Genomic DNA, 13469 nt, shown 5'->3' on the forward strand with positions numbered 1-13469 from the left:
GTGCACGATTCCACTCACATGCAATGTCCAGAACAGACACATCCACAGAGACAGAAAGGAGACTCGTGGCTGCCAGGCGCTGGGGGGAGTGTGAGATTGTGGGTGACAACTAAGAAATGTGGGGTTCCTTTTGGGGAGATGAAACTGTTCTGGCAGAGTGGGGATGGTTGCACAATCTTGTGAATATACTACAAATTACCCAATGCTACGCTTTAAAATGGTGTATTCAGGCCGGGCACCGTGACACAAGCCTGTAATCCCAGCACTTTCGGAGGCCGAGGCAAGCAGATCACCTGAGGTCAGGAGTTCAAGACCAGCCTAGCCAACATAGTGACAACCCAGCTCTACTAAAAATACAAAAATTAGCCGGGCGTGGTGGCGAGCGCCGGTAGTCCCAGCTACTCAGGAGGCTGAGACAGGAGAATGGCGTGAACCTGGGAGGCGGAGCTTGCAGTGAGTGGAGATCGCGCCACTGCACTCCAGCTTGGGCGACAGAGCGAGACTCCGTCTCAAAAAAAAAAAAAAAAACTTTTGTCCTGCAAATGGTATCATAAATAAGGTGAAAAGACACACCACAAATGAGAGAATATTTGCAAGTCATGTGTCAGATAAGGGTCTTGCATCCAGAATATATAGAGAACTCAAAAAATAGTAATTTGATTTTAAAAAACAAGCAAAGGACCTAAACAGACATTTCTTCTAGAAAGATACACAGATGGCCAATAAGCACATAGAAAGGAGTACAACATCAGCAGTCACGGGGAAATACAAATCAAAACTACAATGAGATACTGCTTCACACCCACCAGTGTAGTTATAATTTGAACAAACCACAGACAATAACAAGTGTTGGTGAGGATGTGGAGAATGTGGAGCCCTCATACACTGTGGGTGGGAAGAGGAAACAAGCAAAACAGCCTAGTAGTTCCTCAGACCTGAAACAGGGAGCTGCTGTACCACCTGGCAATTCTACTCCTAGAACATAAATCCCCATAAAAATTTGTACATGGATGAATATTCACAGCAGCACTATATTCAAAATAGCCAAAAAGTGGAAACAACCCAAATGTCTATCCACTGATGAACAGACAAATGAAATGTGGCCTTATCCATCCAACAGAGGATCACTCAGTCATGGAAAGGAACGCAGCTCTGCCATTTGCCACCCCACAGAGGAGCCTGGAAAACGTCACGCTGAGTGAAGGAAGCCAGACACGAAAGCCACAGGGTGCACGATTCCACTCACATGCAATGTCCAGAACAGACACATCCACAGAGACAGAAAGGAGACTCGTGGCTGCCAGGCGCTGGGGGGAGTGTGAGATTGTGGGTGACAACTAAGAAATGTGGGGTTCCTTTTGGGGAGATGAAACTGTTCTGGCAGAGTGGGGATGGTTGCACAATCTTGTGAATATACTACAAATTACCCAATGCTACGCTTTAAAATGGTGTATTCAGGCCGGGCACCGTGACACAAGCCTGTAATCCCAGCACTTTCGGAGGCCGAGGCAAGCAGATCACCTGAGGTCAGGAGTTCAAGACCAGCCTAGCCAACATAGTGACAACCCAGCTCTACTAAAAATACAAAAATTAGCTGGGCATGGTGGTATGTGCCTGTAATCCCAGCTACTTGGAAGGCCCAGGCAGGAGAATCGCTTGAACTTGGGAGGCAGAGGTTGCAGTGAGCCAAGACTGCACCACTATACTCCAGCCTGGGCAACAGAGTGAGACTCTGTCTCAAAAATAAATTTGGCCTGGCACAGTGGCTCATGCCTGTAATCTCAGCACTTTGGGAGGCCGAGGTGGGTGGATCACGAGGTCAGGAGTTCAAGGCCAGACTGGCCAAATGGTGAAACCTCATCTCTACTAAAAATAAAAAATTAGCCAAGCGTGGTGGCGCATGCCTGTAATCCCAGTTACTCGGAGGCTGAGGCAGATAACTCCTTGAACCCAGGAGGCAGAGGTTGTGGTGAGCCGAGATAGCACCACTGCATTCCAGCCTGGGCGACAGAGTAAGACTCCATCATAAATAAATAAATAAAATAAATTTTAAAAATAAAATAAAGTGGTGGATTTGGCTGGGCATGGTGGTTCATGCCTGTAATCCCAACACTTTAGGAGGCTGAGACTATCGCTTGAGCCCAGGGGTTCAAGACCAGGCTGGGCAACATAGCAAGACCCCACCATCTCTAAAAAATATATAAAAAATAAAATGGTGCATTATATGGCACCTGAATAATAATGCTGTTAATAAAACAAAAATGAGGTAGCTGTGGTATGATGGGAAACTACTCATCCTCCTGAGTAGCTAGGACCACAGGCGTGCGCCAGCACACCCAGCTAATTTTTTAAAATTTTGGTAGAGACGGGGTTTCGCCATGTTGCCCAGGTTGGACCTGGAGTCTGGAGACCTGCACTCTAAGCACAATGTCTGGAGGAACCAGTGAATAATCGTCAATGTGCTGAAGTGTGGGGGCACGATACAGGTGCCCACTTGTGCTCATGGAAACCATGAGTCACAATCAGAAAACACAAGGCCATTTCAAGCAGGAATCTTTAAAGGAAAGAGGGCATCTACCTTCATATCCTCTGACGACTCTAAAAAGGTAAATCCAAAGGGAAACAAGATTAAAAAAAAAAAAAAGGCTTAGTGAGGTAACAGAGTTTTGAACAACTCTGGAATATCCTCATGTTGATCTTTTTTGTGTTTTTGAGACACAGTCTCGCTCTGTCACCCAGGCTAGAGTGCAGTGGCACAATCTCAGCTCACTGAAACCTCCACCTCCCAGGTTCAAGCAATTCTCCCACCTTAGCCTCCCGAGTAGCTGGGACCACAGGTGTGCGCCACCACACCCAGCTAATTTTTTTAAAATTTTGGTAAGACAGGGTTTTGCCATGTTGCCTAGGCTGATCTCGAATTCCTGAGCTCAAGCAGTTTCCCCACTTCGGCCTCCCATCCCAAAGGGCTGGGATTACAGGCCTAAGCCACCTCACCTGGCCTCATTTTGGTCTTTTTTTTTTTTCAGTGGGGAAAACCACAAACTTTGGGAACCTGAATTCCTTCCTTTGTAAAACTGCATCTAGGGATTCCCTGAAATGAAATAAAATGCCTGGACACTAACAAATGCAAAGGAAACTCACTCCACGCTGGTCAGGCCACGTGAGAGAGAGCTGGTACCTGGATTCTGCTGAATATTGTCAGCTTGGACTTGGAGGGATCTGCTGGGGGCCCGGCCGATGAGAAGGAGGCCATGGCTACCTGGCTCGGAGAAGCCGCACAGCACATATCCATCTTCGCCTTTTCTTTCCGGAAGCCGGAGAATCGCGGCGCCCTGGGGTTGCCCAAGAGCCGGTAGCCTCCACCCCGGGAGCAGGGTGGGCCCTTTTGACCTTTCGTGGTCCCTGAAACCGCGCCATTCTCAGCTGGGGCCTGCTTCCTGGGCAGCGAGGCTCCCGGCAGCTCCTCCCCACCTAACTGGGTCTGCCGTTGGCCTGTGGAGGGGAAGATGTCCCCCAGGTCCAAGGTCCCTTTAGAGGATCGCAACTGCTTGGCCAGAGAAGAGATGTCTGGATTCCTGGAAGGGTCCAGAGACGGCGCTGCAAGGGGCGTTGGAACCGCGGCCACTTTCAGTCCCCCCTTTGCGTCTCGTCTCGTGTTACCGGGGGAGGCCTCTCTGGCAACCCCGGGTGTGGTTTTTCTCCTGTGGGCTGGGGAGCCCTCTGCCTCGGGGTTTCCAGGGCCGGCATTGAGAGAGTCCACAGCAGGAGCCAGTGGCGGAAGCTGCTGCGGCCATGGTCCCTGCAGTGGCCTCAGGGCGGCCGGCTTGCCCTCAGGCGCGGGGAGCTGGGAGGAGGCTGCGGACACCTGGGCGTGGGAGAAGATCCGCTGGGACTTGGTGATCATCTGGAACACCTGCATCTGTTCGTGGCTCACAAGAGGCTCCTGCGACTTGAGGAAGAGCTGGCGGAAGAGCGGTGAGGCATCCGCAGGGAGCCCCCCAGACTTCTGGGCCTCCTGGAGGCCGGGCTCCCCAGGGTTCTGGCACAGGAAGGAGTCGCAGTCGAGCTTGCCCTTCCTGGGGGCGCAGGGGTCATCTTCTCCGCTGGCCGACCTGGTGTCGCTCAGGGCCTCCCCGGGGGCCCTGAGGAGCGCGGGAGGGAAGGGCAACGCGTCCTCCAGGCCGCCCCCGGGGCCGGGCGGGGACTCCTCCGAGAGGGCGGCGCTGCTGGGTCCTGGGCCAGACTCGGAGCTCTCCCGCGACGGCACGGCCGGGGGCTTGTGGACAACAAACATGTTGTTTCCTTTGCCTTTGGGGCAGCCCGGCAGGTTCCGGAGCCACTGGAAGCTGTGGCTCGATGGCTGGGAACTGGCAGGGACCGTCTGGCCTCGGAAGAGAGGCAGGCAGGCGGGCACGGAGCCGCCCTCGGGCCAGCCCTCCGCGGTGGACCGGGCCTGGAGCAGCGCGGGATCTGGCTCAGGCTCTGGCGGGTCGGAGGCGCCATTCTCGGCAGCCCTGGAATGAGGGGCTGTGAACACGTCAGTGGCCGACTCTTTCTGTGAGAGACGAGGCTCCTCGGGAAGCTCGGTGTCCAGCGCTGCTGGGGCCGCGGGGGGACCGGCTGGGGTGCAGGAGGAGGACCCCGATGAGGCGGGGCAGGGACAGGCCGTGTTCCTCCCTTCGCTGTCTGAAGCCCCCGCTGGGGCCGGGCCAGGAGAAGGGGTCTTCTGGTGGACGATGCTGCTCACGATGCGGCGCAGGAGGTCCCGGTGGGGCAGAAGGGAGCCGGGGGACCTGGCCTCCGGGGGCACCAGAGACCGCAGGCTGCTAGAGGGAGGCTGGCCGGCCGACTCGTGGGCGTAGTGGGAGTCCCCGCAGGCCTCTTCCTCCGGAGGGGCTTCCTTCAGGATGCACAGGCCGTGCTGGACTTCGTAGTGCCGGCGCAGAGACCGGTAGTCGCAGTAGCTCTTGCTGCAGCCCTGCTCGATGCACACGAAGGGCTTTGTCTTCTGGTGGGTGAGCATGTGCCCGGTCCTGGAGCCACAGACACAAGCAGGGGCGTCACCGGGGCACCTGGGACCGGGCTTTCTGCTGTAGGACCCTGGCGGCCCCAAAGAGTCTGTGGTACAGTTGCACCACAATTCAGAAATTGTACTCAGCCCCCACGAGGAAAGACCACCCAGCAAACCCTGCTTTGGTCAACGCCATCTGGCAGGGGAGTTCCTCTTCCTCACCTTTAAGCAAACCCCTTACAGAAAAGTAAAAAAATCCAAGCAGGGCACAGTGGCCCATGCCTGTAACTCCAGCACTTTGGGAGGTCGAGGTGGGTGGTGGATCACTACTTGAGGTCAGGAGTTTAAGACCAGCCTGGCCAACATGGTAAAACCCATCTCTACTAAAAATACAAAAAATTAGCTGGGTGTGGTGGCACATGCCTGTAATCCCAGCTACTGGGGAGGCTAAAGCAAGAGAATCACTTGTACTCAGGAGGTTGCAGTGAGCCGAGATCGCACCACTTGCACTCCAGCCTGGGCGGCAGAGTAAGACTCTGTCTCAATAAATAAATAAATAAAAATTTAAAAAAGAAAAATAAATCCACTGAGGCCAGATCAGACTTCTCCAGAGTGGGTTCCCAAGGAACACACAGATCTCCAGAGTTGCTCCTCAAGGACTTTGGCACAGCTGATAAATAAGTTTTGAAAAAACACCATTCACTCCTTGGAGGTTCACAATGCACAGTAGCAAATTTAATTAATTAATTTTTTGTTTTTGAGGCGGAGTCTTGCTCTGTCACCCAGGCTGGAGTGCAATGGCACGATCTCGGCTCACTGCAACTCTGTCCAGGTTCCAGCAACTCTTGTGCCTCAGGCTCCAAGTAGCTGGGACTACAGGTGTGTGCCACCACGCCCAGCTAATTTTTGTATTTTTAGTAAAGACGGGGTTTTGCCTTGTTGGCCAAGCTGGTGTCGAACTCCTGAACTCAAGTGATCTGCCCGCCTCGGCCTCCGAAAGTGCTGAGATTATAGGCGTGAGCCACTGCGCCCAGCACACAGTAGCAAATTTAAAAGCCACACAGAGAGAGACCTGTTTAACTTTCAGTGTCTCTCAAACTTATTTGCCCAGAGTACTGTTTTTGGTTTTGTTTTCAAAAAGCCCCTATTAGCATTCCTGAGAACCAGATTTCTGCAGAATAGACTGGAGGAGATGCTAACTTGGGTATGATCCTTCCTTTAACAAAGGAATCTGTGCCTTACCATAGGAGACCCCTAAGAAGATGCTACCTGGAACCCCGCACAGCAAAGAAGCCAATTTACAGAGGCCCAATCCATAGAAACATTATAGAGCCAACCAACCAAATGTGCCTATAGTTTCTGCAAACAGAAATGCATGTAAAATATGTATCGCATCACACCTACCTCTGCATTAACACATTATAAATATAAGCAGAGGAGTACATCACCCTCTGGGCCCCCAACAGCCCTGCTCTGGACAGTCCTAGTCGATGTGGACTAAATCATAAAGTCTTTCCCCAAAGGCTCACCCTCGGCCTCTGTCTGAGGGAAGCAACAGAGGGAATCAGGAGACTAAGTTCTACTCCCAGCTGTTACCAACTTGTGACATGAGCAAATCGGCTCCTTTTCCTGGGGTAGGTGTGGGTGAGAGGATAAGATGAAAGATGGATTAGTCAAAGCCCCTTGTGAAAGGGAGGAGCACGGTAAGAATGCAAGGTACTTTCATCTCCCACTTGCAGGTCTCCTGGTTTGAAAAATGTCTTTCCTTCCCCCACAGGCAAGACAAGCTTGTCATTTCCAAGACATTAAGCGGTGGCTCACACCTGTAATCCCAGCACTTTCGGGAAGCTGAGTCACGCAGATCACTTGAGGCCAGGAGTTCTAGACTCCTGGCCAATATGGAGAAACCCTGTCTCTACTAAAAATACAAAAATTAGCCAGGCATGGTAGTGCATGCCTGTAGTCCCAGCTACTCAAGAGGGTGAGGCAGGAAAATCGCTTGAACCCAGGAGGCAGAGGCTGCAGTGAGTTGAGATCACACCACACCACTGCACTCCAGCCTGAGTGACAGAATAAGACTGTCCAAAAAAAAAGGAAATTTGCTCCTCATACTTTTTAAGTTAAAAGGAACAGAATGAGTTTTTTAAAAAAGAAAAAAGCAAACAAACAAAAAAAACAACAACAAAAAAAAGAAAAACAAGGCTAGGGCCAGGCGCAGTGGCTCATGCTTGTAAACCCAGCATTTTGGGAGGCCAAGGTGGGTGGATCACAAGGTCAGGAGTTTCAGACCAGCCTGGCCAATATAGTGAAACCCCATCTCTACTAAAAATACAAAAATTAGCTGGGCAGGGTGGCGAGCACCTGTAGTCCCAGCTGCTCGGGAGGCTGAGGCAGGAGAATCGCTTGAACCCGGGAGGTAAAGGTTGCAGTGAACCAAGATGAAGCCACTGCACTCCAGCCTGGATGACAGAGCAAGACTCCGTCTCAAAAAAAAAAGGAAAAAAGAAAAGAAAAACAAGGGTTAATGCTCCATTGCCATGTTCTAGAAGCAGGTGTCTCATCTTTCATGTCCTGTGCTATATCAACACACAGAGAACGCTGATCCCCTTTCCTTAGACACCTACCAGAGAGTAAGGACATAGCTCTATAAAGTTAGCCCAACTCCTCCCATAACACAATTGACTCAGGAGCCAGTTGTTAGGTGTTTTTAACCCACAAGGGGCCCGTCTGCAAACAGAAGCAGTGGCTTCCCCACAGGTATTAATTTAGGGACTGGAACAGCACCTAGTCTCTTCCCTGCACTCTGATGGTGTGAGAAGAACAGAGTGGGTGGGGTGTGGTGGCTCACACCTGTAATCCCAGCACTTTGGGAGGCTGAGGCAGGAGGATCACTTGAGGTCAGGAGTTCAAGACCAGTCTGGCCAACATGGTGAAACCCTGTCTCTACTAAAAATAATACAAAAATTAGCCGGGCACGGTGGCAGGAGCCTGTAATCCTAGCTACTCAGAAGGCTGAGGCAGAAGAATCACTTGAACCCAGGAGGCGGAGGTTGCAGTGAGCTGAGATCATGTCACTACACTCCAGCCTGGATGACAGACGAAAAAAAAAAAAAAGAGAGAATGGAGTGGCTGTGGCTGTGGCTGAGCAGAGGTTATACACATCTGGAAAACCCAACAGAGGATGAGACAGGTTGATCTGGGAGGACAGGAAGAAGACCCAGGAACACGTCCCCACCCCCAGCCCCTGAACAGACGTTTTTCTGACCAGACTCCTACATACAGGTGGTCCTGGCGCTTAAAGGCCTTGCTGCAGATTTTGCAGACGTGCTTCCTTTCCTGGCTGTGCGTCAGGTAGTGCTTGCTCAGAGAACTGGCGCTGCTGAAAACCTTCCCGCACAGGCTGCAGTCCAGAAGTGGGTTTTGAGGGGAACTGTGCTGCCGCTTTCCTTTCCTGGCACTCCCCGAGGTGGCCCTTCCTCCTTCATCAGCCTCTTTAGCCTTAAGCACACCTAGCCCCAGGTCTACACAGAGGGAGAAAGCACAGGTTATACACAGCCAAGGAAACCAAGCGAGCGGCTAAGGCACTCCACACCTCTTAGAGCCATGGTGGCCTTGTAAGTGCCGCACAGGAACTCTTGCTCCACACAAAGTAAACAAGGTTCAGGAGCAGGTGAGGGGAACAGAAGCCCTGCAGGACAGCACCCGGACTCGGTGCCACGCGTGGAGGGATGACTGCAGGCTGAAGCCCTTCCAGAGCAGTGTGACCGCAATGGGCTGGGCTTTACGACCACACCATCACCTGGTACTCTTGGAAGGGCAATTAGAAATAAATTATCCAAACCCTTGGAAAAGTGGAAATCCTTGCACATACCCAATTCTGTTTTTGGGGTTTTCACATAAGGAAATCAATGTAGCTTTGTACAAAGATCTAGCTGCAAGGGAGTAAACTGTCATATTGCTTTTCCTGGTGAAATTTTATAAACAACCTAATATCTGGGTTGGGCATGGTAGTTCACACCTGTAATCCCAGCACTTTGAGAGGCCGAGGCAGGTCGATCATTTGACATCAGGAGTTCAGGATGAGCCTGGCGAACAAGGTGAAACCCTGTCTCTACCAAAAATACAAAAATTAGCTGGGCATGGTGGTGTGTGCCTGTAATCCCAGCTATCTGGGAGGCTGAGGCATGAGAACTGCTTGAACCCAGGAGGCAGAAGCTGCAGTAAGCTGAGATCGCACCACTGCACTCCAGCCTGGGCAACACAGCGGGACTCTAAGCAAAAAAAAGAAAGAAAGAAAGAGAATCAGATGGACTAGCAGGATTATGAGCTGGTTTTATTTTCCTCTTTTTGTATAGGTAAATTGTTTACATTTTATGTATCCCTTGGATAAAATGATAAAATATATAGTTATGAATCACATAGCCCAAGGAATAGCTAAAGGAACTGGGAATATTCAGTTTGGAGAGGGCAGATATCCTCAAATATCTGAAGGGCCAGTGTACACAGGAGATGGCAGACTGCTTCTATCTTGCTCCAAGGGACAGAGCTAGGCTTGGTGAATGAAAATTAAAGGGAAGCTGACCTCACACCACTGGAAACATTGGGCCATGCATGCAAGGACTTAGCCTCGCTCACTGCTGTGTTCTCAGGTGCTAGAGTTCCCATTTTGGCACCTATAGGCACTCAATAACTGTATGTTAGATGAAGGAATAATAAAAGATTTTTCTACTTTTTAGATTGATCTGAAAGGTGCATTAGACTGCCCTTTTTTTTTTTTTTTTGAGACTGAGTCTTACTCTGTCGCCCAGGCTGAAGTGCAGTGGCGCAATCTCGGCTCACTGCAACCTCTGCCTCCCAGGTTCAAGCCTCAGCCTCCTCAGTAGCTGGGACTACAGATACCCACCACCATGCCCAACTAACTTTTGTATTTTCAGTAGAGATGGGGTTTTACCATGTTGGCCAGGCTGGTCACGAACTTCTGGCCTCAGGTGATCCACCCACCTCGGCCTCCCAAAGTGCTGGGATGACAGGTATGAGCCACCGAGCCCAGCCTGCCTTTTAAATTTCTTATTTCTTATTATTTTCTTAATAGAGATGGGGGTCTCAATATGTTGTCCAGGCTAGCGTGCAGGGGTTATTCACAGACGCAATCATAGCTCACTGCAGCCTTGAACTCCTGGGCGTGAGCAGTCCTTCTGACTCAGCCTCCCAAGCAGGTGAGACTACAGGTGCACACCACCATGCCCACCTAATTTTTAATTTTATTTCTTGAGACAGGGTTTTATTCTGTCACCCAGGCTGGAGTACAATGGTATGATCACAGCTTATTGCAGTCTCTAAGTCCTGGGCTCACGTGATCCTCCCACCTCAGCCTCCTGAGCAGCTGGGACTATACGGGCCACCACCACTGCCAGCTAATTTTTAAATTGTTATTTGTTGTAGAGACAGGGTCTCACTATGTTGCCCAGGTTAGTCTCAATCTCCTGGACTCACGCAATCCTCCTGACTTGCCTCCCAAAGTGCTGGGATTACAGGCGTGAACCATACATAGCACCTGGCTTAAACTGCCTTATGAGTTGGCAAGTTTGTTTGTTTGTTTATTGAGATGGAGCCTCATTCTGTTGCCCAGGCTAGAGTGCAATGGTGCCATCTTGGCTCACTGCAACCTCTGCCTCCCGGGTTCAAGAGATTCTCCTGCCTCAGCCTCCTGAGTAGCTGGGATTATAGACGCCTGCCACCATGCCAGGCTAATTCTTGTATTTTTAGTAGAGACGGGGTTTTGCCATATTGGCCAGGCTGGTCTGAAACTTCTGGCCTCGAGCAATCATCCCACCTCAGCCTCCCAAAGTGCTGGGATTACAAAGTGTGTGAGCTACTGCACTCAGCCAAGGCGGCAAGTTTAGAAATAATCGTTTATCAGGGATGCTATGGAGATGGGACCCAAGAATTCAATGGGCCAGGGCATGGGAAAAGCAGGAGGATGCTCTAAAGGATCCAAACGTGCAAATTCTCTGTGGCTCATGAGATGCAGTGTGACAGACACAGCAGAAGGGAAACTGGGCTGGGAGTCTTGAGGCCTAGACTCTCCTCCCAATCCTGCCTATGGCCATTTGTCATGGAACTTGCTTGGCCTTCATCTTTGTCCTCTGAGCAATTACTATAATGAGTAGTCAAATAACTCCAATAGTTCAAACAAGGAGAAACCGGGCTCCCTCAGGCGAAAGTCCTTAGCCCTATTCAGTCACTTTAAAATGCCTATTAAAGCAACTATTAAACTAGAAAACAAAACATTTCTAAAAATTGGCAAGGAGGCTGGGCATGGTAGCTTATGCCTGTAATCTCAGTGCTTTGGGAGGCCGAGGAGGGTGGATCATGAGGTCAGGAGTTCGAGACCAGTCTGGCCAAGATGGTGAAACCCCACGTCTACTAAAAATACAAAAATTAGCCAGGCATGGTGGTGGGCGCCTGTAATTCCAGCTACTCGGGAGGCTGAGGCAGGAGAATCGCTTGAACCCGGGAGGCAGAGGTTGCAGTGAGCCAAGATTGCGCCACTGCACTCTAACCTGGTGACAGAGCAAGACTCCGTCTCAAAAAATAAATAAATAAATAACTTAACTAATTAATAAAATAAAATAAATTTTTAAAAAATTGCCTAGGACACTGAAAAACAGGCAAACAGAGGCACTAGCCTGGGAAGTCACTTCGTCTTCTTAGAAAACAGTGTTATAAGGGCTCTATAGTTTTTTAACATTTATTTATTTGTTGAGACAGAGTCTTACTCTGTTGCCCAGCCTGCAGTACAGTGACTCAGCTCACTGTAACCTCCACCTCCCAGATTCAAGCAATTCTCCTGCCTCAGCCTCCCGAGTAGCTGGGATTACAGGCACCCACCACCATGCCAGGTTAATGCTTTTTTTTTTTTTGAGACAGAGTCTTGCTCTGTTGCCCAGGCTGGAGTGCAGTGGCGTGATCTCCGCTCACTGCAAGCTCCGCCTCCCGGGTTCACGCCATTCTCCTGCCTCAGCCTCCTGAGTAGCTGGGACTACAGGTGCCCGCCGCCACGCCCGGCTAATTTTTTGTATTTTTAGTAGAGATGGGGTTTCACCGTGTTAGCCAGGATAGTCTCGATCTCCTGACTTCGTGATCCGCCCGCCTCGGCCTCCCAAAGTGCTGGGATTACAGATGTCAGCCACCGCGCCTGGCCTTTTTTTTTTTTTTTTTTTTAGATGGAGTCTTGCTCTTTCGCCAGGCTGGAGTGCAGTGGTGTGATCTGCCCGCCTCAGCCTCCCAAAGTGTTAGGATTATAGGCATGAGCAACCATGTCTGGCCAGAGCTATAAAATTATTTAATGCTTCATCTGGGTAAACTGACTTTGAGGAAAATATTCAAAGAACTAATCCAAAAGAAAACTCAACATGTACAAAGTTGTTCAAAGAAACACTTTAACAGTCCAAACAGCAAGAATATGGTCTAACAGTCCAATGGAATAGCTACTTCAGTGACCCTCAGTATGAAGGTCTACCTTCAATATGAAAGCAAATACACCAACTCTTACAACTTAAATGAAATTACATACATAATATTATCTCTGCAAGACTATGTATGTCTGACTCCACCTATGTGTTTAAAAATTTACAAGTGAGGTCAGGCATGATGGCTCACACCTGTAGTCCCAAGCACTTTGGGAGGCCAAGGTGGGCAGATTGCTTGAGCTCAGGACTTCGAGACCAGACTGGGAAACATAGTAAAACCCCTTCTCTACTAAAAATACAAAAGTTAGCTGGGCGTGGTGGCACACACTTGTAATCCCAGCTACTCAGGAGGCTGAGGCAGGAGAATCACTTGAACCTAGGAGGCAGAGGTTGCAGTGAGCCGAGATTGTGCCACTGCACTCCAGTCTAGGCGACAGAGAGAGACTCCGTCTCAAAAAAAAACAAACAAAAAACAAAAAACAACAACGAATATCTCTCCAGTGCTTTAAGGTCTATGAATTGTGTTTATAATAGTTCCTTCTTTCGTTTCACTCTGTGGGGAGGCAGAGAGGATGTTATTGTCCACCTGCTTTTTGGATAAAGACACTGGGGTCTAAGAAGGTCTGACAACTAAAGATCAGAAGGGACAGGACCCCAGTTCATTCTGGAAATGTGAAATCAGCCTCTAGGGTGTGGTAATGGGAAGGAAAGTCTTTAGTAAATGCTAACATCTGCCCACACACTACACAAAAGATAAGGATATCCCCAAACACCTAAGTTTCTGAACATTATTCCCTAGAACGAGCGTTCTGTTTCCTTTACTAAGAATTGGGTGCCGAGAGTGGTGGCTCATGCCTGTAATCACACTACTTTGGGAGGCCGAGGTGGGAGGATCAGTTGAGGTCAGGAGTTCAAGACCAGCCTGGCCAATATGATGAAACCCCATCTCTACTAAAAATACAAAAATTAGCCGGGCGTGGTGGTGG

General features: G+C 50.0%; 1 protein-coding gene across 1 annotated transcript in view; it reads right to left on the reverse strand.

The window, feature by feature from the left end:
• Nucleotides 1-13469, reverse strand: part of ZNF541 (zinc finger protein 541) — a 76066-nt gene that overhangs the window by 28997 nt on the left and 33600 nt on the right. Inside the window, exons 4-6 of the mRNA XM_011970083.1 lie at nucleotides 8292-8532; nucleotides 3179-5033; nucleotides 2412-2431 (exon numbers count right to left, since the gene is read on the reverse strand). Coding sequence (XP_011825473.1) covers nucleotides 2412-2431; nucleotides 3179-5033; nucleotides 8292-8532 — 2116 coding nt within the window. The remainder of the gene's footprint in view (nucleotides 1-2411; nucleotides 2432-3178; nucleotides 5034-8291; nucleotides 8533-13469) is intronic.

Source organism: Mandrillus leucophaeus, unplaced genomic scaffold, assembly GCF_000951045.1.
Source record: "Mandrillus leucophaeus isolate KB7577 unplaced genomic scaffold, Mleu.le_1.0 Scaffold120, whole genome shotgun sequence".
Taxonomy (NCBI): Eukaryota; Metazoa; Chordata; class Mammalia; order Primates; family Cercopithecidae; genus Mandrillus; species Mandrillus leucophaeus.